Below are 27,999 nucleotides of genomic sequence, written 5' to 3' on the forward strand. Positions count from 1 at the left end.
GCTGTTATTAGTGAGGTCGAGTTCCCCTGGTTTCATATGCTGTTGTTAGTGAGGTCGAGTTCCCCTGGTTTCATATGCTGTTATTAGTGAGGTCGAGTTCCCCTGTTCCCTGATTTCTTTTTTCAATAACTGTTAAATCATGAAATGTCATGAATTTCTGCAGAATGGGTTGATGGCTGTATTTGTTAAGTAGTTTTTTAAGTAGTTTTTCTTTCATGCGACTCTATACAGTTATAGTGCACAGCAAATGTAGGTTGTGTTGTACAAATGGCAATAATAGCTATTTGAATAGAAAGAAACATTTTAGCACCCTCAAGGTAATGAAGATTTTATATTCTGCAGGCAGGGGGCGCTACAGTTCATTCTAACATGGGATTCAGGAGTCCTATAAATTAAATATTGTAGTCCTTGTAATAAACGGTGTATTATGCAAAGCTTTATATTTATACACATTAACACACAGTTTAATACCGATTGAATAAGTAAATACAATCATTTGAGCGTTAAAATGCAGTAGCCCACTGAAATCTAATATCATGGATTGTATTATAAGGAGCTATTATTACAGCAACCTTTAATAGTTGATGTAGGCCCAGCTAACTCATGTAAACTTATGCAAATAATTAAGAGTAAAATATTAAACCGCCAACAGGGGGACAGTCTCTAAAAGCAGTTATAGTTTTACATCTTTGTGATGTCATTCTCTGTTGTAGCAATTCGCGGCAGCAGCAGGCGACACAGGTTAGGGGAATAACGAGAGAGAGGGGGGCAGTTGACAGTTTACCAGGCGTAAAAGACTGGGAAACGAAGCCAATAGACGAGCTACAACTTAAAGGACGAAAGCAGCTGTCCGTCAACCTCTCCAAAACGCAGTCATGTTATCTTTATCCGTTAGGATATGTTTTTATTCTGAATAGGCTATTATTCTCCAATTACATCGTTATCTTCTAGCAAAACATCCCATGATAGGATAGAGTGGATGTTATTGTAATAATAGCCATGAATTCGGCGGAACAGACGGTAACGTGGCTGATAACGTTGGGGGTCTTGGAGTCACCGAAAAAGACAATTTCTGACCCTGAAGGATTCCTGCAGTCTTCTCTCAAAGATGGGGTTGTCCTGTGCAAGCTGGTGGAGCGATTGCGCCCTGGTTCTGTTGAGAAAGTAAGGTCATATCTTATTGCCTGGATGTCCCACCTCTGCCTTAGACAACTATTATGTGGAACTTGAAGAATTAAACATTGTATTAGTATGTCTTTGTTGTTGTAGATCTCAAACCGATCCTAGTTTAGATCATTAACAGAGTGGTTATTGTGCGGAGTAGAGTGGAATTGCTGGACAGATGTCCGTGTGTCTCACTTCAGCACTAGTTTGCATTGACAATGAGATGCCTATTCCCTTTATTCCCAATATAACCTATTAAGTGAGTAATAACGCAATTGTATTCACATTGGCTACACATGGCATTAAAGTCCCATGATTTTTTTCTAGATTGAAAACAGACGCTTTTTTAAAAAGAACATGTTTGATTTTCGGATTAAGTATGCACATTTGGCCACTGCGTTTATTTTTATTCCACCCAAAAATGTTGCTATAATAAACGGGTGTTTTTGGTTCGGATCAACTGCTATAATGGGGTACACTACAAATAGATTTAGTGGGCCGCCATTGACTGCAATTTCAATTTCACTCAGAGGAAGACCCCTCCCCCTCTCTTTTAAAGGAACACTGTGTTTTAATATTATTTATCCATCAGAGTAGACCACTTACATAGGCTTACATTGTAACATTGGGAAACGCATTAGCCTAGTGATGGGACTCTCCCAATTATTCAGTGAAACTCTCTCATTTAAGGCTTATGGAAACACCATTGTATTAGGGATTTTTTTTTTTTTTAACTAGGCAAGTCAGTTAAGAACAAATTATTATGTACAATGACGGCCTAACCCGGACGACGCTGGCAATTGTGCGCCGCCCTATGGGACTCCCAATCACGGCCAGGGCCTATAGTGACGCCTCTAGCACTGAGATGCAGTGCCTTAGACCGCTGCGCCACTCGGGAGACCCTATGGGCTTTACTTTTTTGTATTTTTGTTGTAAAGCTATTCAAAATATACAATATAGAAAAACAGAGTATACAAACATTACAAACAACATTCAGGGGGATACCGACAATACATTATATAAAGACAGTGGTGGGAAATGTACCAATTTTCATACTTGAGTAAAAGTAAAGTTACGTTAATAGAAAATTACTCAATTAAAAGTCACTCAGTAAAATACAACTTGAGTAAAAGTCAAAAAGTATTTGTTTTTAAATATAATTATCAAAAGGAAATGTAATTGCTAAAATATACATAAGTATCAAAAGTAAAATGATAAATTATTTCAAATTCCTTACATTAAGCAAACGACAGCACGATTTTTTATTATTTTTTACAGATAGCCAGGGGCACACTCAACACTCATACATAATTTACAAACGAAGCATTTGTGTTTAGTGAGTCCATCAGATCAGATGCAGTAGGGATGACATGGGATTTTCTCTTGATGAGTGTGTGAATTGAACCAGTTTCCTGTCCTGCTAAGCATTCAAAATGTAACGAGTACTTTTGGGTGTCAGGGAAAATGAATGGAGAAAAAAGTACATTTTTTTCTTTAGGAATATAGAGGGGTAAAAGTAAAAGTTGTCCAAAATATAAATAGTAAAGTACAGATACCCCCAAAAATGACTAAGTAGTACATTAAAGTACTTTTACTTAAGTACTTTACACCACTGTATAAAGACTAATTAATTACAAACAAACATTTTGGTAGCTTTTTTTGTTATGAGAAGAAGAAATCGTGTTTATTTGTTGCCTTGACATTTTAATTGAGGGGAAAAAAACGTCATTTCTGTCACACACCCACAGAGCAATAATGTACCTGCCCTTGTGCACTTGCAATTTATGCACAATTGGGGAAAAGTTAACAGCATAACTACGGGGACTTCTAAATAATAGCCAATTGACGATAGGCCTAATAAGGAGAGAAATTGTTAGGTTATTAAAGGTTATGAAGCATGTGATTGCCACTACTGATAAAGTCGCGGGGGGTTCTGTTTGCACAGGTAGGCACCAAAAGGTGTAGCCGCAGGGTTCTGGTTTTCACCGTAGAATATACATACCACGTCATTTCCTCTCCTACTAATCCAATTTCCCGATTGGAGATTGAGAGGTCTTTAAGAAACACAGATTGGAGATTTTAGTTTCACACTGAAATCGTGGATCTGTACCTTCTTTTGCATAACCGAGAACGAAACAGGTTACCTACACGGCCGTATGCCTGCACGTACGGCTCGGGGGTTTACTTCAAAAAACGTTTAACTTCCTTCCACACAGATCTTCCAAGAACCAAGGAATGATAGTGAGTTCCAGAGCAATATAAAGGAGTATCTGAAAGGCTGCGGGTCCTTCCGAGTGGAGGTGAGTAATTTAACCTGCCTGCTGCTCTGAGGGTTCTGGTTTTCACCGTGGAATATACATACCACGTCATTTCCTGCTCTGTAATTTTGTGGCAAATATCAACAATACAACGCGCTCTAAACATGACTGAAAACACTATATCAACATTTAATTTGATCAACACGTGAGGCTGCCCCATGGGGCGTTAGCACAGCCCAGTTGTTTTACTAGCCTACAAGTAGAAATACTACAGTTGCAGCCCGTCGCCCTTTGGATATTAGTCTGGGTTTTCATTTGTAATTCTAACATAGTGTAACAATATTCCAAACGAATACTATCCTACTCAATGTGTAGCGTTAGGGTAGAATGATTAGGTCACCATGATTTGGCCGTTTAACTGAGAAGTTCACCATTTTACAACTTTATGTTAGATGGTTCCTCATCCTGAAAATAATCTATGGGCAGGGAGAAACTGCAGTCCATGTTTCAGTTCTTTACACAGCCATTACAAACTTCAACTGACATTAGCCAGCGTTAGCTAAAAAGCGATGGGGGCAAACCAACTCCATATTTGGTTTGATGTTACTTAAAGGCGATTTGGCCATAACAATCTAATAAAAACATGCTCACAATTTAGCTGAAGTTTGTAATGGCTGTGTAAAGAACTGCACCATGGATTATAGTTTCTCCTGGCCTATATACTATTTTCAGGGTGAGGAACCATCTAACATCAAGTTGTAAATTAGTGATGTCCTTTTTAATTCAACAACAAATTGTTATTCTGTCAATATGCAGAACAAGGGAATTTAACTGTGTGCACATCTACTGTCATGAGTAGCCAAGGCTGAGAGCCATATTTCAGTCAGTCAATACCATGAACCCTATTTCAACATTACAAAACACTTTCAAATGAATAATTATTATATTTATACTGTGTGAAACCTGAGTTGTTGGAATTCTGTTTTTAAAGCACAAATGGCATCTCTTGGAATACTGTGCAGCGATCACACAATTTTCTATTTGTCATGGAAACAAGATTTGCATCAAACTTCTGAGAGATTGTGCGATATGGCAGGTGCCAGGTAAACAGTAAACAAAGGTGTGATCTGAACAGCCTCCTGATTTTAAAATCCATCTGGGAACTTAGACAATCCACTACTCCCGAAAATATACATTTGTACACCTTGTAGTAAACTACTTGCTATACCGTGGCCTAGTTCTTGTGAATGCCTTGTCTCAACTCGACCCTGTTACTGACTGCTTCAAGACCAGGCCTTATGGAAAGACTGTGACCGCTCTGTTCCAGTGTTCACATGATACCACTGAGAATGAAGCAGTGTATTGGCATGCATCCAAGTGCTATGCTAGTGTGGATATTGGCCTGTGACTCATAACTACCATGAGTGAGAGCTGCTGGACAGTTATATATCATGGCTGCTCACTGCAGTGTTGAGGCTGGGCTGCAGCAATAGTAACTAGCATGGCCTTTAGCACCCAACTCAGGTCTGTCTGGTCCTGTCTGTCTCTGTCTGGTCCTGTCCTGTCGTCAGTCATGCCTAACTGAATCAATACAGTTTATGCAAGAGGTGGTGCTGGTTGAGAATGTCAACCCAACCAATGGATTTTCCAACGAGGTCGATTAGGTCGCAAGGCTAAATTCCAAAATTACCAGACATGGACATACACTGTAGTGTGAAGGAGCAATAAGCTGTCATGATGGCCATGGTAGATTATTGTCCCAAAACAACCCCTACCTTATAGACATTCATTCGTAATAGATCTCTTCACTCTAGATACCACGTTGGGTCCATCCACTATATTGCTTAATACATCCATGTAGTTTTGTGTCAGATCAAGAAGAGGTCATTCAGAAGTGTGTGTGTATAGGATTAGGGAGTAAGGGGCGATTAGGAAGGGGTTAGGGGGGTGTGTGTGTGTGTTAGTGAACATGATGAGGCAGAGATTAGAGACGGCTCAGACTGCTGCTAATCCCCCAGACTGGCCCTGGGTGGTTAAAGGGTAGGAGTGAGGGTGGGTGTGTGTGTCCAGACTAAGGGGGCAGGGGTGGGTAGAGGGTGGGACTGTGTGGGTGCTTAGCAATAAGTGTGCTGGACCAAACTGGCTGAATATTGCCCTCAGAGCAGAAGCAGCATGTAGGGCTGAGGAAACCAATGCCACTACTGAATTACCACTCAGCTATGAAAATGACCTAATACTCTGACAGGGAAGTAGAGCTACTACACTTACTGCCATGCTAAATCTTGCTGAATACAATAGAATAGCAGTAAGTAAACTGGGGTGTTGGCCTGAGTTAGTACATCTCCCGCTGTGGCCCAGTCACCTGGTACACTTAGTCACCTTTAGGAAGCCTGATGAAATCCTGTATTTGTACTACAGAATTAGGTAGTAATCTGATAAATACAGTCACACCATATCCTGCCAGGCCAGGGCACTCATAGCGTGTCATGTTGGCTGTGTCTATCTAATAGTCATTTAATGAACTCTAACAACATATAGTTTAGAGACACCCAGGCCAAATGAGATGTAAAACTTGAAGACTTGAAGGAGGAATACACTGAATAGGGTCAGATGTGTGCTGCCAGACTTAATGTTGGCACTCCTGTCCTAAAGTTCAAATATTAAATGGCCAACATCGCAGGTAGCAATTATTTTGAGAATAATACAGCATGAAGTGTCATGAGTGTATTAGTGGTTGATCCACAGCTAGACAGAGGGTGGATCTCAACATGACAGTCACGATCCTGACCTGTCTGGACTGAGAACAAAGAGAGGGAGAGTAGGATAGCCCTGGGGCTTCCTTCCTGTGGTTGTCTGTGGTACGATGCACTGCGCTGTCTAAATCCCAGCGTCTGTACACCATCTCAGTAATGCTTGGGTAGATTATGGCTGAGGTCTGCTGCCTGTGTCAATCAGTAGTAGTTTTAACTCTGATATTCTCTAGGCCTCCTTACTGTGAGAAATATCTTTACCGACAATCACTACTATGGGAATGTCTGGAAGTTCCTGTGTCAGGTTTTCATCACCAGAACCAGAGGAAATATGACCTTTACGCTGTTGCAATGTTATGAAACAGTTTTGTTTGTCTTCAGTCAGTTATATAGATGTTTTATTTTAAACAAGCATTGAAAAGTTAAAGGATATCTCTCCTCTCCCTCCTCTTCTCAGCCATTTGAGGTCAATGACCTTCTCCAGGGACTGAACTTCACCAAGGTGCTCAACTCTCTGGTGGCACTGGCCAAAGCCACCGAGGGTAAGTGGACAAAGACAGAAGTGTGTCTGGGGTGATTCATGAAAGGTTTCCTGTTTTCTATGCAAATCCATACCTGTGAAGTCCCACATGTAACCTCTAGTCTAGATATCAGAGTGGGCGTTGTGTGTTATTAGGCCTGTGTGTGTTTCAGTGTAGAATGATGGGGGCATGTTGCAGCATGTTGAGTTGTGTTCTTCACTCACATGAATGTGTGTTGAACCTAAAGTAGCAGGTGTAAAATAAACTCCTGAAACTAGATCGCCCACATTCTGTCAGGGGGAGGTTCTCTTCTGCGCTCTTCAACCAATCCAGTAAATGTGGGGGAGGAGTTAAGATGGAGTGACGCCTTGTTAACGTCCGAATGCGGAAGTCGCGTCACAGGCTCTCTTCCATTTCCCCTGAGAACCGGATCATCCGGTTGTTGACGGCCCCGCCGAGGCTAATGTGTGTGTCCTCATCCATCTCTCTCTCCTCCACAGACATAGGAGTGGGCAGTGACTCTGTGTGTGCGCATCACTCGTCCTCGTTACGGATCAAGTCGTTTGACTCTCTGAACACTCAGTCTCCCCGCGGACGCTCCTCCAAGCTCCTCCACAACCAGTACCGCAGCCTGGTGAGTCACACAACCACATAGAACCCAACAGAACCACAGAAACCAACAGAACTAGAAGAAACCATTTGGCCCTTGAGGTGGTTCTCACCTGCAGCTTGTGGTTGTATTTGCTCCATCCTTACTTTCTCAATCTCTTTTTTTTCTCTCCCTCTTAATTTCTCTCCTTCTCGCCTGTTCCTCTGTTCTTTCCCTTCCTCCATCGCTCCCTCTTTCCTCCCCACTAGGACATGTCGGAGAGCGGTGGGCAGCGGGTACTGGTGAGGGCCAAGTTCACCTTCCAGCAGACCAATGAAGACGAGCTGTCCTTCAACAAGGGTGACATCATCAGTGTGTCGCGCCAGGAAGACGGCGGCTGGTGGGAGGGCTCGTTCAACGGCAACAAGGGCTGGTTCCCTAGCAACTATGTCAAGGAGGTCAAAGGCAGCGGTGGGTGTCAGTGATTGGGCGGCTTGGATTGAATATTAAGTAGGGATCATAGTTTGTATTGGCGAGTATAAACATTAGGCTTATGCATCTCTATAACAACTTTATAATCATCTATAGCAGCTCTATTACAACTGTATAACACTCAAGGAAATATCTCCTGTGTTGATATCTGATAGTGGTCCCCCCTATAGCTGTACCTCTGAATCATGCAGCTGAAGCAGGCTGTTGATAGCTGGTGTGATTTACACACCGTATTTAATGTGGCTCTCTAGGGAATATCCTCTGCTGTTTTTAATGGCTATACATCAAATACCCATTTCATGCAGTCAGCATTTCCCCCGGCTGCTAGAGCTGTAATAACATGATTTATTTATTTTACCAGGTAAGTTGACTGAGAACACATACTTATTCACAGCAATATATGGTGGTATGCTGCTGGCCAAAGAGAGTGATCATGAAGAGAATGATTTAAAGCTGCAATATGTAACTTTTTGGGTGTCCAAACCAAATTCACATAGAAATGTTATTTATAGATCAGTCATTCGCACTGAAAGCAAGTCTAAGTGGTAGATATGTTCTATGTGCACTATTTCTATGCTTCTTGTTCTTAAGTTTCGTTTTTGCGTCTTCTACTTTCGTTTTTGTACACCAGCTTCAAAGAGCCAAAAATACAATATTGATTCTCTACACTATACGTGCTTGTTTTGTCGCATAAACTGAAATTAGGAGAACTATTAGAATTTGAGAAACCAGGAAATAGCGGAGCAATTTCTGCATAGTGCATCTTTTAAAAGAGGAATTACAGAGTGAAGGAACGTGTTGCCAATACTAAGCTCACCAAGACATGCCTCTACTCCAGCCTATTCAATGGACTGCAATGTGCAAAGCATTACAGATAGAAATGTAATGCAGAGTAGAGTCTGAGTTTGTTCTATACACTATATTTCTATCTGCAACACTAAGTGTTCTATCAGATCATGTATAGTAGATGTGTAAACTGTCTTTGTGCACAGCTGTTGTGCACTATTAATGTAGCTATTGTGCATTATAACGGAGAGGAAGGAAACTGCGTGGTTAAACAAAGACAGGACATTCCTTAGCTTAGCCTGTGGGTGGGACTTCCCCAAACACACCAAACAGCTCCCAGTGCTGCCCTCTGTTGGCCTACTACCTACCTACACATGATGAACTATGTATCAAACTAATTGGCATTTCTCTATAAGCTCACAGTGGTAACCCACCCCCTTTCTGTATCCAATCAGTCACACATGAACATGCCCTCTGGCTGCAGAGAGCGAGCTACAGTTTTTGTTCCTTTGCTATGTGTCATGTTGTTTTCTCTCCATTCTGTATGCTATCTCTGCCCCAAGGGTTAGCTACTAAAACACCGCAACATGAATGTGTCCCCATTTCTCTGTAGTGCATAGAAAGCCTCTGGTCTGGTCGTGAGCTAAATGAAGCCAGCATCTTTCCCTGCCGGATAACATTGCTTTAAACTCTATTATAAAATGAATGACTTCATGTTTCTGTCCTACTCTGTCCTACTTCTACTCTACACTTTCTTCTCCTCTCTCTCTCTCTCTCTACCACACAGACAAACCAGTGTCTCCTAAGTCTGGCACCCTCAAAAACCCTGTGAAAGGCTTTGACACACCAGCTGTCAGCAAGACCTACTATAACCTGGTGAGAACCTACACCACCTACTGCAGTGAGATCTGAAATACCACGAGGGTTTTAGAATGTAGGCTTTTGCCTGCCGTGTGTTCGTGTGCAGTAATGTAGGTTGTTTCTTCCGTCACTGGCTGCTGGGCCAGCTGTGCCTCAAGGCCCTATGACTAGCTGCTCTGTTTCTATCTAGTGGTAGCACACTGTAACTATGGTGTGTGTGTGTTTTGATGTCTGGGTCAGTGATAGTTCACAGGGACTGGGTGTTCTGCTGCTGTGACGGTGATGGGAGCACATTGAAAAGCATCCTGGGAGGCCCTCTGTTTATTTTGGTGCTGAGGGAGGGAGATATCAACTACTCAGGACAAGACACAGACACTCTCAGGAGAGGAGAGTATATCTGAGGAGATGGCAGGAGATCTGAGGAGAGTATCTGTGTTGTCCCAGTGGACAAGAATACGTGAAGATCCACATGGAGCAATCTGATACAAATCAATACATTATGATATGGGGAAAGAAGTGAATAGTTCAGTACTAGTCTTTATGAAGACTTGAAGGTAACCTCATCACAATGTTAAGTTATCCTGTGTTACAAGATCCAAATGAGTTTGAGAGTTGAAATATGAGCCCTACAACATCGGGAGTTAAAAGCTACCTGGCTGTCCGCCATTAGTGGATGTTAGATGGGTTAAAGCCAACTTAAACCCTCCATCCATCTCTGCATCCTTCCTAAAGCCTGCTCTGAACCAGTGATGACATGGACTGAAGAGGTCAGTATTTGATGAAAAAAGGATAGCAGTTTATTTCTGTCCTCTGGTTTCTCTGTCTAATGGGCTCCTCGTATGAAACTTAAAGACAAAAGATAATAAAGTACTTCAAAAAATGATGTGAGGAGGACAGGCTTCAGGAAGCAGAGTGGATGGTCTCCCTGGCCCCATTCTGTCTACTAGGGGGAGAGAGGGTGGGTCTCCTCAGTGGGGGTGTCTGAGTTCAATGTCTGTCTGTGCGCTTGCCTGCCTGTCTATCCATCAACATCCTCTCCTAACCCCCCCTGTTCTGTCTCTCTCTATCCAGGTGCTCCAGAACATTCTAGAGACCGAGACCGAGTATTCCAAGGAGCTCCAAAGCCTACTGACCTCATACCTGCACTCACTGCAACCCACAGACAAGTGAGTGTGTTTGTGTTCACATGGTTGTGTGTGTATTTGTCAGGGTTGTTGTGTGTGTATGAGGGTCTGATTTGAGCATACTATGAACCTTACTGTACCCCCCCCCCGTCATTTAGTCAACCATATCGCTCCAGCTTTCCCCACACCGTCTCCCTCTGTCTCCAGGTTGAGCCGTGCAGACGTCAGTCACATCCTGGGGAATCTGGAGGACATCTCTACCTTCCAGCTGATGTTGGTTCAGTCCTACGAGGAATGTACCAGGTGAGTCCCCGAACCCACCCACACACCATATGATCAGTCCAGCATTGACCAAATGTATCTCATCAATACATGGATGTACCAAACGAGTGCCCATTATCTTCATGCAAGCTTAAAATATGAATCAACTCTGAAATAGACCACATCCTGTCTGCCAATAGGATCTAAAGCCACACCTTAAAACCCACTGTGTGGGAGGGAGCACTATTCCTCATATATGAGTACATCAACATGCTGTTTATACAGGTCACACTGACACCTACTGGTAGACTCTGGTAGTGCTGTGGTGGTGAGCACATTGTGTGTGTGTGTAGGCTTCCAGAGAGCCAGCAGAGAGTAGGGGGCTTCTTCCTCAACCTGCTGCCCCAGATGAAGGCTCTCTACATGGCCTACTGCTCCAACCACCCCTCGGCTGTCAACGTCCTCACAGAACACAGGTAAGTGTGTGTGCACGTCAGGTAAATGTGTGTGTGTGTGTGTAACCAAATCCATCGTGTGATTTTATGACACTGGGTTGACTGTCAAAATGATAGTGGACTATTTTCAGTTACAATATCTGCAAAGTATTTTGTGTGTTTCAGTGAGGAGCTGGGGAGTTTAGTATGTTGCTGTGTGTTTCAGTATGTCGCTGGGGGAGTTCAGTATGTTGCTGTGTGTTTCAGTGAGGAGCTGGGGAGTTTAGTATGTTGCTGTGTGTTTCAGTATGTCGCTGGGGGAGTTCAGTATGTTGCTGTGTGTTTCAGTGAGGAGCTGGGGAGTTCAGTATGTTGCTGTGTGTTTCAGTGAGGAGCTGGGGAGTTTAGTATGTTGCTGTGTGTTTCAGTGAGGAGCTGGGGGAGTTCAGTATGTTGCTGTGTGTTTCAGTGAGGAGCTGGGGAGTTTAGTATGTTGCTGTGTGTTTCAGTATGTCGCTGGGGGAGTTCAGTATGTTGCTGTGTGTTTCAGTGAGGAGCTGGGGAGTTCAGTATGTTGCTGTGTGTTTCAGTATGTCGCTGGGGGAGTTCAGTATGTTGCTGTGTGTTTCAGTGAGGAGCTGGGGAGTTTAGTATGTTGCTGTGTGTTTCAGTATGTCGCTGGGGGAGTTCAGTATGTTGCTGTGTGTTTCAGTGAGGAGCTGGGGAGTTTAGTATGTTGCTGTGTGTTTCAGTATGTCGCTGGGGGAGTTCAGTATGTTGCTGTGTGTTTCAGTGAGGAGCTGGGGAGTTTAGTATGTTGCTGTGTGTTTCAGTATGTCGCTGGGGGAGTTCAGTATGTTGCTGTGTGTTTCAGTGAGGAGCTGGGGAGTTCAGTATGTTGCTGTGTGTTTCAGTGAGGAGCTGGGGAGTTTAGTATGTTGCTGTGTGTTTCAGTATGTCGCTGGGGGAGTTCAGTATGTTGCTGTGTGTTTCAGTGAGGAGCTGGGGAGTTTAGTATGTTGCTGTGTGTTTCAGTATGTCGCTGGGGGAGTTCAGTATGTTGCTGTGTGTTTCAGTGAGGAGCTGGGGAGTTTAGTATGTTGCTGTGTGTTTCAGTATGTCGCTGGGGGAGTTCAGTATGTTGCTGTGTGTTTCAGTGAGGAGCTGGGGAGTTCAGTATGTTGCTGTGTGTTTCAGTGAGGAGCTGGGGAGTTTAGTATGTTGCTGTGTGTTTCAGTATGTCGCTGGGGGAGTTCAGTATGTTGCTGTGTGTTTCAGTATGTCGCTGGGGGAGTTCAGTATGTTGCTGTGTGTTTCAGTGAGGAGCTGGGGAGTTCAGTATGTTGCTGTGTGTTTCAGTATGTCGCTGGGGGAGTTCAGTATGTTGCTGTGTGTTTCAGTGAGGAGCTGGGGAGTTTAGTATGTTGCTGTGTGTTTCAGTATGGAGCTGGGGGAGTTCAGTATGTTGCTGTGTGTTTCAGTGAGGAGCTGGGGGAGTTCAGTATGTTGCTGTGTGTTTCAGTGAGGAGCTGGGGGAGTTCAGTATGTTGCTGTGTGTTTCAGTGAGGAGCTGGGGAGTTTAGTATGTTGCTGTGTGTTTCAGTATGTCGCTGGGGGAGTTCAGTATGTTGCTGTGTGTTTCAGTGAGGAGCTGGGGAGTTCAGTATGTCGCTGTGTGTTTCAGTGAGGAGCTGGGGGAGTTTATGGAGGGGAAGGGAGCCAGTAGTCCAGGTATCCTGACCCTCACCACTGGTCTCAGTAAACCCTTCATGAGGCTGGACAAATACCCTACACTAATGAAGGAACTGGAGAGACACATGGAGGTGAGAGGGAGACAGTCGGGTTATTTAAAAAAAAAAAAATAATAATAATAATATTACAGACAGATTGTAGCTTCCGTCAGTGGAAATGTCTGCATCATATCCAATCTCCCATATATATATTTTTGTAAATATACAGTACCAGTCAAAAGTTTGGAAACACTCATTCCAGGGTTTTTCTTTATTTTTTTTACTATTTTCTACAATGTAGAATAATAGTGAAGACATAAACTATTAAATAACCCATATGGAATCATGTAGTAACCAAAAAAGTGTTAAACAAATCAAAATCTATTTTATATTTGAGATTCTTCAAAGTAGCCACCCTTTGCCTTAATGACCGCTTTGTACACTGTTGGCATTCTCTCAACCAGCTTCATGAGTCACCTGGAATGCTTTTCCCACAGACTTGAAAAAGTTCCCACATATGCTGAGCATTTGTTGGCTGCTTTTCCTTCACTCAGCTGTCCAACTCATCCCAAACAATCTCAATTGTGTGGAGGTGTGTTTCGGGTCATTGTTGAAACACAAGTGAGAGTCCCACTAAGCGAAAGACCAGATGGGATGGCGTATCGCTGCAGAATCCTGTGGTAGCCATGCTGGTTAAGTGTGCCTTGAATTCTAAATAAATCACAGACAGTGTCACCAGCAAAGCACCATCGCACCACCACCTCCATGCTTCAAGGTGGGAACCACACGTGCGGAGATAATCCGTTCACCTACTCTGCATCTCACAAAGACATGGCGGTTGCAGACAGAATTTGGACTCATCAGATCAAAGCACAGATTTCCACTGGTCTAATGTCCATTGCTCGTGTTTCTTGTCCCAAGCAAGTCTCCTTTTTATTGGTGTCCTTTAGTAGTGGTTTCTTTGCAGCAATTCGACCATGGCCTGATTAACGCAGTGTCCTCGTAACAGTTGATGTTGAGATGTGTCTGTTACTTGAACTCTGAAGCATTTATTTGGGCTGCAATTTCCGAGGCTGGTAACTCTAATGAGCATCCTCTGCAGCAGATGTAGCGTTGGGTCTTCCTTTCCTGTGGCGGTCCTCATGAGAGCCAGTTATATCATAGCGCTTGATGATTTTTGTGACTGCACTTGAAGAAACTTTCAAAGTTCTTGAAATGTTCTGGATTGACTGACCTTCATGTCTGCAGGTAATGATGGACTGTCGTTTCTCTTTGCTTATTTAAGCTGTTCTTGCCATAATATGGACTTTATCTTTTACCAAATAGGGTTATCTTCTGTATACCACCTCTACCTTGTCACAACACAACTGATTGGCTCAAACGCATTAAGAAGGAAAGAAATTCTACAAAATAACCTTTAACAAGGAACACCTGTTAATTGAAATGCATTCCAGGTGACTACCTCATGAAGCTGGTTGAGAGAATGCCAAGTGTGCAAAGCTGTCATCAAGGCACTGGGTGGCTACTTTGAAGAATCTTTTTGTTTAACACTTTTTGGTTACTACAGGATTCCATATGTGTTATTTCATACTTTTGAGGTCTTCACTATTATTCTACATTGTAGAAAATAGAAAAGAAAAAAAACAACTGGAATAAGTTGGTGTCCAAACTTTTGACTGGTACTGTATATACAGTGGGGAGAACAAGTATTTGATACACTGCCGATTTTGCAGGTTTTCCTACTTACAAAGCATGTAGAGGTCTGTAATTTTTATCATAGGTACACTTCAACTGTGAGAGACGGAATTTAAAACAAAAATCCAGAAAATCACATTGTATGATTTTTAAGTAATTCATTTGCATTTTATTGCATGACATAAGTATTTGATCACCTACCAACCAGTAAGAATTCCGGCTCTCACAGACCTGTTAGTTTTTCTTTAAGAAGCCCTCCTGTTCTCCACTCATTACCTGTATTAACTGCACCTGTTTGAACTCGTTACCTGTATAAAAGACACCTGTCCACACACTCAATCAAACAGACTCCAACCTCTCCACAATGGCCAAGACCAGAGAGCTGTGTAAGGACATCAAGGATAAAATTGTAGACCTGCACAAGGCTGGGATGGGCTACAGGACAATAGGCAAGCAGCTTGGTGAGAAGGCAACAACTGTTGGAGCAATTATTAGAAAATGGAAGAAGTTCAAGATGACAGTCAATCACCCTCGGTCTGGGGCTCCATGCAAGATCTCACCTCGTGGGGCATCAATGATCATGAGGAAGGTGAGGGATCAGCCCAGAACTACACGGCAGGACCTGGTTAATGACCTGAAGAGAGCTGGGACCACAGTCTCAAAGAAAACCATTAGTAACACACTACGCCGTCATGGATTAAAATCCTGCAGCGCACGCAAGGTCCCCCTGCTCAAGCCAGCGCATGTCCAGGCCCGTCTGAAGTTTGCCAATGACCATCTGGATGATCCAGAGGAGGAATTGGAGAAGTTCATGTGGTCTGATGAGACAAAAATAGAGCTTTTTGGTCTAAACTCCACTCGCCGTGTTTGGAGGAAGAAGAAGGATTAGTACAACCCCAAGAACACCATCCTAACCGTGAAGCTTGGAGGTGGAAACATCATTCTTTGGGGATGCTTTTCTGCAAAGGGGACAGGATGACTGCACCGTATTGAGGGGAGGATGGATGGGGCCATGCATCGCGAGATCTTGGCCAACAACCTCCTTCCCTCAGTAAGAGCATTGAAGATAGGTCGTGGCTGGGTCTTCCAGCATGACAACGACCCGAAACACACAGCCAGGGCAACTAAGGAGTGGCTCCGTAAGAAGCATCTCAAGGTCCTGGAGTGGCCTAGCCAGTCTCCAGACCTGAACCCAATAGAAAATCTTTGGAGGGAGTTGAAAGTCCGTATTGCCCAGCGACAGCCCCGAAACCTGAAGGATCTGGAGAAGGTCTGTATGGAGGAGTGGGCCAAAATCCCTGCTGCAGTGTGTGCAAACCTGGTCAAGAACTACAGGAAACGTATGATCTCTGTAATTGCAAACAAAGGATTCAGTACCAAATATTAAGTTCTGCTTTTCTGATGTATCAAATACTTATGTCTTGCAATAAAATGCTAATTAATTACTTAAAAATCATACAATGTGATTTTCGGGATTTTTGTTTTAGATTCCGTCTCTCACAGTTGAAGTGTACCTATGATAAAAATTACAGACCTCTACATGCTTTGTAAGTAGGAAAACCTGCAAAATCGGCAGTGTATCAAATACTTGTTCTCCCCACTGTATATATTTTTTTATATATTTACCCCTAACCTTACCACCCCTCCCCTAATTGGAGTAAACTAATGAACAACACTTAGGCGTCTACTTCCAACTTATACATTTCACGAACAGTATATTTTACGTTAGTTATCTTTTTTTTTGTTTTTAGCCCCATTGATCTGTGTTTTTGTCTCTATGTAGTATGGATAAATGTCATTTGCCTGTGAATGGTTGCTTTTTGTTGTGTAGACTATATTGACTGTTAGACCTGTGATCTTCTGATGAATCAAACGTCCCCCTCTTCTTCATCAGGAGCATCATCCTGATCGACCAGACATCCAGAAGTGTTTCACCTCCTTCAAAAGCCTCTCTGTAAGTCGGACATATACCGTCCCTGTCTCCGTTTAATGACTTATGCAGTGTTGAAGGGTTACATTTACATGTCCCTTGTTGATGATGTACACTACCGTTCAAAAGTTTGGGGTCACTTTGTCATTTTTAAAATAACATCAAATTGATCAGAAATGCAGTGTAGACATTGTTAATGTGTAAATTACTATTGTAGCTGGAAACATTTTTTTTATAAAAAAAAAAAAAATCAATACATACGTTGTTATGGAATATCTACATAGGCGTACAGAGGTCCATTATCAGCAACCATCACTCCTGTGTTCCAATGGCACGTTGTGTCAGCTAATCCAAGTTTATCATTTTGAAAGGCTAATTGCTCATTTAGAAAACCCTTTTGCAATTATGTTAGCACAGCTGAAAACTGTTTTGATTAAAGAAGCAATAAAACTGTCCTTCTTTAGACTAGTTGAGTATCTGGAGCATCAGCATTTGTGGGTTCGATTACAGGCTCAAAATGTCCAGAAACAAAGAGCTTTCTTCTGGAACTCGTCAGTCTATTTTTGTTCTGAGAAATGAAGGCTATTCCATGTGAGAAATTGCCAAGAAACTGAAGTTCTCGTACAACGCTGTGTACTACTCCCTTCACAGAACAGCGCAAACTGGCTCTAACCAGAATAGAAAGAGGAGTGGGAGGCCCTGGTGCACAACTGAGCAAGAGGGCAAGTACATTAGTGTCTAGTGAGGCGTCTGTTTCTCAAACATGTCATCAACTGGCAGCTTCATTAAATAGTTACCCGCAAAACACCCGTCTCAATGTGAACAGGCGACTCCGGGATGCTGGTCTTCTAGGCAGAGTTCCTCTGTCCAGTGTCTGTGGTTTTGCCCATCTTAATCTTTTATTTTTATTAGCTAGACTGAGATATGCCTTTTTCTTTGCGACTCTGCCTAGAAGACCAACATCCCGGAGTCGCCTTTTCACTGTTGACGTTGAGACTAGTGTTTTGCGGGTACTATTTAATGAAGCTGCCAGAATAGACTGACAAGTTTCAGAAGAAAGTTCTTTGTTTCTGGCCATTTTTGAGCCTGTACTCGATCCCACAAATGTTGATGCTCCAGATACTCAACTAGTCTAAAGGACAGTTTTCTAATGATCAATTAGCCTTTTTAAAATGATATACTTGGATTAGCTAACACAATGTGCCATTGGAACACAGGAGTGATGGTTGCTGATAATGGGCCTCTGTACGCCTATGTAGATATTCCATTAAAAATCAGCTGTTTCCAGCTACAATAGTCATTTACAACATTAACAATGTCTGCACTGTATTTCTGATCAATTTTGTTATTTTAATGGACAAAAAATTAGCTTTTCTTTCAAAAACAAGGACATTTCTAAGTGACCCCAAACTTTTGAGCACTAGTGTATATGGAATCCAGTATTATTCAGGGTTAAATTGACATGTTAAATAGTCTCTGTCTTGTTGTGTGCAGTGTTGCTAATCCTGGGCTGAGGGAAAAGCTTTAGCCTGGCTCTGAGCTCCACAGTTTGGCTCTGCTGTTCTGTGGCTTGGTGCCCTGGCTTGGGCTTCTATGCAGCCTGGATCTTCCGTGTGCGCTGTCTCACATTGACTGGGATTCAATACTTTAAAACATCTTCCTTTTATTTGTGTGTGTTTGTCTCCATGGCTTCAGGCTCAGTGTCAGGAGGTGAGGAAACGTAAGGAGCTGGAGCTGCAGATTCTAACTGAGACGATCAGACGCTGGGAGGGAGATGACATCAGAACCATGGGCCCTGTCCTGTACATGTCACACACACTCTGCCACACACACGGATCAGAGGTAAGACGCGCATCTAAAATCTACACCCAGGAACGTCTTAACAGTGTGTGTTTGTCTTCTTTAGGAGAAGAGTGAACGCTACCTCCTGCTGTTCCCAAATGTTCTCCTACTGCTGTCTGCCAGCTCCAGAATGAGTGGATTCATCTACCAGGTCAGGATCTCGCTCTCGCTCTGTCCTTTGTTAGTATTTAGGGCCCTATAGAATCTGCTTTGTGGAGAACATGACGTAGTCCTGGAATCGAGACATTAAAACGTAATTCAACAATATTCAAAAATGTATTGAACTTAGTAGGAAATCAACTAAATGGTTTGAACTTTTTAGAAAAGTCCTTAATTCGCCCAAAATTATCATGACATAAATAAAATGCATCAGTGACGCATCATATTTTTCTTCAACTTTCTGAAGGGGCAACGGCACAGGAATGCCTGTCTGTGTGTGCGCGCGCGTTTGTCTACCACTTCTTGTAGTCGTTAGCGATTATGCTTTCCCAAAAAACCTTCTCAATTAAATGTTAAAGCTGCAATATGTGACTTTTTGCATGACCCAACCAAATTCACATGGACAGATCTATAACTCACATTTCTATCTCATTGAAAGGTTGTCTAAGACGCGGTATATCTGTTCTATGTGCGCTATTTCTATGCTTCCCGTTCTTAAGTTTTGTTTTGTCTTTCACTTTTACTTTTGTACACCAGCTTCAAACAGCTGAAAATACAATATTTTTGGTTATAGAAAATATTTCACAGCGGTTTAGATGGTACAATGATTCTCTACACATTGCTTGTTTTGTCACACAAACTGAAATTAAGCAAACTATTGGAATTTTAGCAACCAGAAAAAAAATTGTGGAGGGATTTTTGCCTGTTGTACCATTTAACTACAAAGTAACATATGCCTGCCTACCTGGCAGAATGATATCATGATTATTTGCATCAATCCAGTGGCCATTTGTTTTGCAAACTTCGCAATCACATGAGTGCTACAGAAACATCCTAACCAAACAACTCTCTGGCTAGTGAGCAGTTAAAGGGTAATTACACCCAAAAATCTAAATTTCTTAGATTTTTTCCCCAGACCTCAAGTGGTCTCCTGATGTGGTTTAAGCATTGTTATGGACTTAGAACATCATGTTTGTTGTTGTTTTTTTCAACAAAAAAAAAGTTAAATTTTGAGTAGGAAAAACTGAAGTAACGGAATCAGGCAAAAATCTAACGGATTTTATAGTGCCCTTAGGTATGTAAACACTAAAGGTTTCTGTAACTCTTTGTCATTGATTTGCTTTAAAGGGTAAGCTGCCATTGACAGGAATGCTTATCTCAATGATAGAAGATTGTGAGATGGTCAAAAACGCTTTCGAAATATCAGGTATGTTTACAGTTTGTTTACTAGTGGAGTTTAAACAGCTCAAATTAAGGGTAATGTCTGTGTGTGCGGGTGTGGACATGTTTAACTATACTTGTGGGGACCCGAAGGAAAAATGCTAGGGGGTTAAGGTTGATGTTAGGTAAAATACGATTTTGAATGGGAATAAATTGTGTCCCTACAAGGTTAGTTAAACAAGACTTTGTGTGTGTGTGTGTATTACAGGCAGTACGTGTGAGCGGATGCAGGTGGTGTGTAACAACCAGCAGGATTTGCAGGAGTGGGTGGAGCATCTGTCGAGACACACTCAGATCAGAAACGCCCCCTCCGTGATCATGACCACACCCACCGCCAAGCCCCAGTCTGTCCCCTGCCACACGGTAACACCCCCAACCTCTCCAGTCTGTCAGTTAAAGGGACAGGTATCAACTTTTGTCTGACATTTTTCTTGTGTAGATCCAGGTACATGGATTAGCATATTTGTAGGTTTAAATCCCAAATGAATGGGAAGGATAATGCTGCGTTCATGACATCTTGTAAATATGACCATACCACTGGGAAAGATCCATTTGAATGCCCCTCCAACTGGTAATCACTAGTGGGATACTCGTCTATCATCACGGACTTCTCCCACATGTTGAACTTAGTTGTCACATACTGAGGAAATACCTCTATAACAGCATTTTCGGCAGTTAAATGCAACAATAAAACATTGCTTTTTATAAATAATCTTTTAATATAGTTTTTGAACACTATCATTTGTTTACATGCTAGCTAGCTGTTCTTTTCATTTCTGGTTGAAGCCGATTGTTTTCCCGTTAGCCAAGCAGTTCAAAGCACTTGAATGCATCCAACTCGGATTTACAACTGGTTATTACTAGAGGTCGACCGATTATGATTTTTCAACGCCAATACCGATTTGTATTATTTTTTTTAAATATTTATAATAATGACAATTACAACAATACTGAATGAACAATGCACCATTTTTTATTTGAACTTAATATAATACATAAATAAAATCTATTTAGTCTCAAATAAATAATGAAACATGTTCAATATGGTTTAATGCAAAAACAGTGTTGGAGAAGAAAGTAAAAGTGCAATATGTGCCATGTAAAAAAAGCTAACTTTTTAAAGTTCCTTGCTCAGAACATGAACATATGAAAGCTGGTGGTTCAATATTCCCTGTTCTTCAATATTCCCAGTTAAGAAGTTTTAGGTTGTAGTTAATAGGAATTATGACGCGTTGACTATTTCTCTCTATACCATTTGTATTTCATATACCTTTGACTATTGGATGTTCTTTATAGGCACTTTAATATTGCCAGCCTAATCTCAGGAGTTGATAGGCTTGAAGTCATAAACAGCGCTGTGCTTCAAGCATTGTTAAGAGCTGCTCGCAAACGCAGTAAAGTGCTGTCTGCTTACGAGCCTGCTGCTGCCTACCACCACTCAGTCAGACTGCTCTATCAAATCATAGACTTAATTATAATAAACACACAGAAATACGAGCCTTAGACATTAATAATGGTCAAATCCGGAATCTATCACTTCGAAAACAAAACGTTTATTCTTTCATTGAAATACGGAAACATTCCTTATTTTATCAAACGGGTGGCAACCCGAAGTCTAAATATTGCTGTTACATTGCACAACCTTCAATGTTATGTTATAATTATGTACAATTCTGGCAAATTAATTACGCTCTTTGTTCGTGTAACAGGTGGTCAGCCTGCCACGCAGTTTCCTCGTGGATTGCAATGTAATCGGCGTCCAAAAAGGCCGATTTAACGATTTTTATGAACTTGAAATTGGCCCTAATTAATCGGCCATGCCGATTTTAATCGGTCGACCTCCCTCCTTCCCACTAGTTAGTAGTTATTACCACCTTCCCACTTGGTTATGAACGCAGCAAGACCCATTAATTCCATGATATGCTCTCTTTTTTTGTACCAGTCTTAAACTTCTTCACTCTTCTCTCTCCCCCAGCTCCCGTCCCATCCCCTGACCCCCACCAGACACTCAGAGAGTAGGGGTGTATCTGGGGGCCCTGCCTACCACACCCTACCCCACCCCTCCTCCCACGGGGCCCCTCAAACCTCCCCCATGTGGGGTCCCCTGGAGCCCCCCAGCACCCCCAAACCCTGGAGCCTCAGCTGCCTCCGCCCCGCGCCCCCACTCAAGCCCTCGGCAGCACTTTGTTATAAAGAGGTATGGTCCTGGGCCTTTCGTCTAAGAGGGAATAGGTTCCAAACAGTAATAGCCAGCACAGTTTCAGAGATGATGCCTTTATCAATAAAATAGCCCACCTCTAGGGTTCTAAGAGAGCCTCTCTCTTCCTCTTTATCTCCCTCTCTCTAGGATCTGAGTAAAAGTCCTAAGAGTATGAAGAAGCTGCTGCCTAAGCGTAAGCCTGAGAGGAAACCTTCAGATGAGGACTTTGCTACCAGGAAGAGTACTGCAGCTCTGGAGGAGGATGCCCAGATCCTGAAAGTGATCGAGGCCTACTGCACCAGCGCCAAAACACGACAGACACTCAACTCAAGTAAGACTACGCCGCAAACACAACCTGTCAGAGACTCAATACTTCAACCAATACCAACTAGTCTTTGGTGTCATTTGACTTCTCCTCCGAAGCCTGTTTTATTTTTGTACTAACATGAACCATGTCCAGATTAGTTCTAAGACTTCACAGGTTCTGGATAAATGCTCTTTAGAGTATAGCTGTTTAGATTCAACTGTCAGTGTCTAGTCTATTGCTACTCATAGTTTAGTGTTGTCTCCTCTCTCTTTAACTATGTTCTCTCCTGTTTCTTTTCTCTCCCCTCATCCCCTTTGCATTCTGTTATTCTCCGCTCTGTTCCTCCTCCTTTTGGTTTGTCTATTTTGTGTCCTCTCCCTTTAAAAAAAAATATATTTATTATTTTTGTCCTCATCCATAACCCCACCATCCCTCCTAATTTTTTTAATATACCTGTATATTATTTATCCTATTATTATGGATCCCTCTCTCCACAACCCACCTCAACAATTATTTGCCCCCACCACACCGCTTTATTATGGTTTGATCCCCTCCTCGTTCCGTATGGTTTGATCCACTCCTCCAGCATGGCAGGGTACTGATTTGATGCATAACCACGTGCTGGCCGAGCCAGTTGACCGGTCCAGTGTGGACACTATAGGTTGCCGTAGCAGCCTGTCCAGAGGGACCGAGCCCTGGTCTGACCTATCAGAGGACTCGGATTATGACAGTATTTGGACCGCCAGTAGTTACAGGACCTCCTCCGTTTCTCGTAAGAGCTACAGTCGCTCCTCCCATATAACCCGCTCCCCCACACCTTTTTTAATCAACTATTTTATTTTGAAAGAGAAATATGATTTTCTTTCATCGTAGTTTTGGAATCCCATTGCTGGCTAGGCCACATTCAGTACGCAAACGTTGCAGATAGAAATGCAGTGAATAGAGCTGACATGATTCCTTATTCTACATGTTTGTTTAACATAATACATTTCTATCTGAATGTTGGCCAATGTTGTGTCCTGCTGAATGTGGCCCTGGCTTTCCTTCAGACACCGTTTGTAGTTTCTCCCCCTCCCTTAGTCATGGTTAGTTGTGTGTGGTTTACAGTAGCTGTGTCTGGTGTTTCTGTGAAATGTCTGTCAAGCCAATGTAACCGATGTGAAATGGCTAGCTAGGTAGCGGTGGTGCGCGCTAGCAGCCTTTCAGTCGGTGACGTCACTTGCTCTGAGACCTTGAAGTAGTGGTTCCCCTTGCCCTGCAAGGGCCGCGGCCTTTGTGGAGTGATGGGTAACGACGCTTCGTGGGTGACTGTTGTTGATGTGTGCAGAGGGTCCCTAGTTCGCGCCAGGGTCGAGGCGAGGGGACGTAATAAACTTAAACTGTTACACCAACCTCTCAGAAACTGAAGATCGGAGTAGCCTAACATGAACTATCTCCCTTATGCACAGTGCCTTGCAAAAGTATTCGGGGTGAATACTTTTGCAATACCTTGGCGTTTTTCCTATTTTGTTTCATTACAACCTGTAATTTAAATTGATTTTTATTTGGATTTCATGTAATGGACTTAAACAAAATAGTCCAAATTAGTGAAGTGAAATGAAAAAATAGCTTGTCTAAAAAAATAAAAATAAAAACGGAAAAGTGGTGCGTGCATATGTATACACCCCCGGTTTGCTATGAAGCCCCTAAATAAGATCTGGTGCCACCAATTACCTTCAGAAGTCACATAATTAGTTCAATAAAGTCCACCTGTGTGCAATCTAAGGGTCACATGATTATCAGTATATATACACCTGTTCTAAAAGGCCCCAGAGTCTGCAACACCACTAAGCAAGGTGCACCACCAAACAAGTGGAACTATGAAGACCAAGGAGCTCTCCAAACAGGTCAGGGACAAAGGTGTGGAGAAGTACAGATCAGGGATGGGTTTTGAACATCCCACGGAGCACCATTAAATCCATTATTAAAAAATGGAAAGAATATGGCACCACAACAAACCTGCCAAGAGAGGGCCGCCCACCAAAACTCACAGACCAGGCAAGGAGTGCATTAATCAGAGGCAACAAAGAGACCAAAGATAACCCTGAAGGAGCTGCAAAGCTCCACAGCGGAGATTGGAGTATCTGTCCATTGGACCACTTTAAGCCATACACTCCACAGAGTTGGGCTTTACGGAAGAGTGGCCAGAAAAAAAGCCATTGCTTAAAGAAAAATATAAATGTTTGCCAAAAGGGATGTGGGAGACTCCCCAAACATATGGAAGAAGGTACTCTGGTCAGATGACACTAAAATTGAGCTTTTTGGCTATCAAGGAAAACGCTATGTCTGGCGCAAACCCAACACCTCTCATCACTTTGAGAACACCATCCGATGTTTTTCATCGGCAGGGACTGGGAAACAAAAATCTATTTTAATTCCAGGTTATAAGGCAACAAAATACTTTCGCAAGCCACTGTATGTATTCATGCATGCATGCACTACTGGTTAGAGCTAGTTTGCACTGTTCTGTGAAGGGAGTAGTACACAGCGTTGTACGAGATCTTCAGTTTCTTGGCAATTTCTCGTATGGAATAGCCTTCATTTCACAGAACAAGAATAGACTGACGAGTTTCAGAAGAAAGTCATTTGTTTCTGGCCATTTGAGCCTGTAATCGAACCCACATGCTGATGCTCCAGATACTCAACTAGCCTAAAGAAGACCAGTGTTATTGCTTCTTTAATCAGAATAACAGTTTTCAGCTGTGCTAACATAATTGCAAAAGGGTTATCTAATGATCAATTAGCCTTTCAAAATGATAAACTTGGATTAGCTAACACAACGTGCCATTTGAACACAGGAGTGATGGTTGCTGATAACGGGCCTCTGTAGATATTATATAAATCTGTTTCCTGCTACAGTAGTCATTTACAACATTAACCATGTCTACACTATTTCTGATCAATTTGATGTTATTTTAATTGGCAAAAAGTTTATTTTCTTTCAAAAACAAGGACATTTGTAAGTGACCCCAAACTTTTGAACAGTAGTATATACACACACACACACACACACACACACACACACCCTTCTCCCCTCAAAAGACCTCGTTGGACAAAGGGAATAACTGCTCCTCAGCCTCCCTTCTGTTCTCAACTATTAACGGCTTCAAAGGACCTGGTGTCATGTTACAATCATTAAAATGATGAGTTAATATGCTGCTGTCATAGCTTAGATCTCCCTTGGAGAACAGAGATATTGAATCTCAATGGGATCTCCTGTATGAATAAAGGATAAATGGTAGATGAGAGGGAGACTTGATTTGCCAGGTCAAGTTCTCCTCTACCACACCTGTCCTGATCCTTCCACAGGCCCCCTTTGACAGGCCGCTTATCTGAATCTGGTTTGGGCTGTGTCCTAATACTCTTACAATGGCCTCCTTGTCTTCTTTCCTTCATTTCCGCTGTTAAATGAAAGGGCTCCTATAAAGGACTGTGATCAGGGGGGACAGGACACAAGGGGATGAGGCTAGTTTGAACTATTGAGCTACAGCCTTAGTGTGTCAAACCTCTACGGAAAGGTCACCCTCCCTCAGTCAGCCAATCAGTCAATGAGTCATCCCGTCCATCGACCAATGTGCTCTGCTGACAGTCTTGTTTTACCAATCAGGATCCAGGGAGAAGTCAGGTCTGCACATGCTCTTCCCTGAGGAGGAGAAGATCATCGTGGAGGAGACCAAGAGCAACGGACAGACTGTCATCGAGGAGAAGTAAGCACTACATTCCTCCCTGAACTACCAGTGCGTTAGATTGGGAGAACTCTTCACTTCACACGTTCAGAAGTTTATATGTTCCCTAATGGGGTTTATTGATAATGGTGTGCTGTGGTTGGGTTGGTTAACTAACATGTCTGTCTGCCTTAGGACTCTAGTAGACACGGTGTATGGGCTGAAGGATGAAGTACAGGAGCTGAAACAGGTGAGCGGTCAGGAGAGTTCTCTAAACCGTCACATCAAATAGCATGTCAGTCATACAGCATCAGCATCATAATGAATCAGAGGCTCTCTATGACAAGAAAACTCTAAGCATATACGTCCCAGAACCAGAGCTCTGTTCATTCCAGGCATGTGCGATTTAGAGCCTTTTCTAAGATCCAGCGGCCATCTTTGTTCCCACCCAAACAGGACAACAAGAAGATGAGGAGGACCCTGGATGAAGAGCAGAAAGCCAGGAAGGAGCTGGAGAAGATCCTGAGGAGAGTCCTGAAGAACATGAATGACCCCACCTGGGATGAGACCAACCTGTGAGTACTCAGATGACATCACATCAACGTGGTTGGGTTCGGGCTCCACCGTGACTGGACCAAAATTAACCACAAAGCCATCTGACGTAACACTGTGGAACACTGATCTGTCACTGTTGTAAGAGACTGGGTGTGGTCCAAAGTCAAAACAGCCAATGAAAATGCAACATAGCGTCCCTGAATCACTCTGGAAGACTATTGGCTGCGACATGGACCTCAGACCTCTTTGTGTTGATCTGGGATTTGAAAGAGGCTGGAACAATCACACTAGTGAAGATACGTCTGACGTCACTGACTGTCTCCTCCCGGGAGCTTCTCAAAGGGTGGTTCCTCTCTACCTCTCCCCTTCTGCACTGATCTGAAAGCAGGTGAAAACAACATGGGAATTTTCTGTCACTTGTACAGTACTTTAACATCTGTGATGAGGAAAGGAAGTAAGTTCAGACTATTGAGATCCATCCTCTGCATGTAGAGGAATAGTCTCAGGGAATAATTTCTAGATACAGTGGCTGCATCTCAATAGTGATTTGCTCTTCTCATCTTTGCTGATCTGCACTGGTATGTGCAGTAGGTCCCTAGTGCCTACAAAGGGATTTCCTTTCACCTGTCCAGTTTTATGCATATGAAAGACGAGGAAAGGTAGCCACAGTAGACTATTGAGATGCAACCCAGACGATTTTGACAGATGATGATTTTGTCACTGCCTGCATTACCCTGCTGCCAAGCTCCTCAACACCCCCACCCTCCTCTTATCCCGCTCTGGAGCATCTCCCTGCCCATTCCTCTGAGCCTTGTAGGAGCCTATGGCCAACACACAGAACAGCATAACCTCTAGCTCATTCTGCATGTTTCCATGGAAACCTTAGCAATCCAATACTGGAATGTTTTCAGGTGATTTTTGTGGCTTTCTGATGATTATTTGAAGTAATCTGGATGACCTATTTCTTGTTTGTTACTGTTATTTTACCGGATAATGGACTTTCTATTTTAATGCTTTCCTGAAAACACTGTATTTCTACTTTTGCTTTTCTACTTTGTCACTTATGATTTGTACAGAAACGAACCGTCTCAAATTAATATCATGAAATGTGCCTTGGGGAAATTATTCCATGATATTAGCTTACATTTCTGGCAGGCTCTTCAGTTTAAAATACTTCAAATATTCCAATGCAATATTGATTCCAATGATGAACACTAATGTAAACTACTTATCTAACTATTTCAGATTCTATATTATGTCTGTAATTGATGTATTTAAATGAAATTGACTGAGAAAGGTATTGTGCACTCCTTAAGTCTATTGTTCAGTGAAAACCTCCCTCCATATCCCTCTATTTATTACCTCTTCCTCTATCACTCTTCTCAGCTTGTCTCTGAATTAAACCAGTAAACTGAA

The 27,999-nt window shown here is 42.6% G+C and overlaps 1 protein-coding gene across 2 annotated transcripts; it reads left to right on the forward strand.

Annotated features, from left to right (window-relative positions):
* arhgef7b (Rho guanine nucleotide exchange factor (GEF) 7b) lies at positions 1–27,999 on the forward strand. Of its 2 annotated transcripts, XM_071329913.1 has the most exons (21): positions 1–1,164; positions 3,381–3,464; positions 6,630–6,714; positions 7,194–7,327; positions 7,552–7,753; positions 9,348–9,436; positions 10,493–10,587; positions 10,753–10,848; positions 11,160–11,282; positions 12,925–13,063; positions 16,560–16,619; positions 18,291–18,437; positions 18,502–18,588; positions 19,725–19,803; positions 20,026–20,180; positions 21,793–22,014; positions 22,165–22,348; positions 22,911–23,096; positions 25,971–26,070; positions 26,224–26,278; positions 26,485–27,999. In XM_071329913.1, the coding sequence occupies exons 1-21, from the start codon at positions 1,000–1,002 to the stop codon at positions 26,605–26,607; spliced, it is 2,610 nt and encodes an 869-aa protein (XP_071186014.1). In that variant the 5' UTR covers positions 1–999; the 3' UTR covers positions 26,608–27,999. The 2 variants fall into 2 exon arrangements, with proteins under 2 accessions (XP_071186014.1, XP_071186015.1); XM_071329914.1 differs by lacking the exon at positions 22,911–23,096 and having other exon boundaries at positions 5–1,164.

Source organism: Salvelinus alpinus, chromosome 10, assembly GCF_045679555.1.
Source record: "Salvelinus alpinus chromosome 10, SLU_Salpinus.1, whole genome shotgun sequence".
In the NCBI taxonomy this organism is placed as follows: Eukaryota; Metazoa; Chordata; class Actinopteri; order Salmoniformes; family Salmonidae; genus Salvelinus; species Salvelinus alpinus.

Coding starts and splice junctions, on each gene's coding strand:
- arhgef7b (XM_071329913.1), top strand. CDS start 1,000: ATGAATTCGGCGGAACAGACGGTAACGTGGCTGATAACGTTGGGGGTC. Junction 3,465..6,629: donor GCGGGTCCTTCCGAGTGGAG/GTGAGTAATTTA, acceptor TCCTCTTCTCAG/CCATTTGAGGTCAATGACCT. Junction 19,804..20,025: donor AAACGCTTTCGAAATATCAG/GTATGTTTACAG, acceptor TGTGTATTACAG/GCAGTACGTGTGAGCGGATG.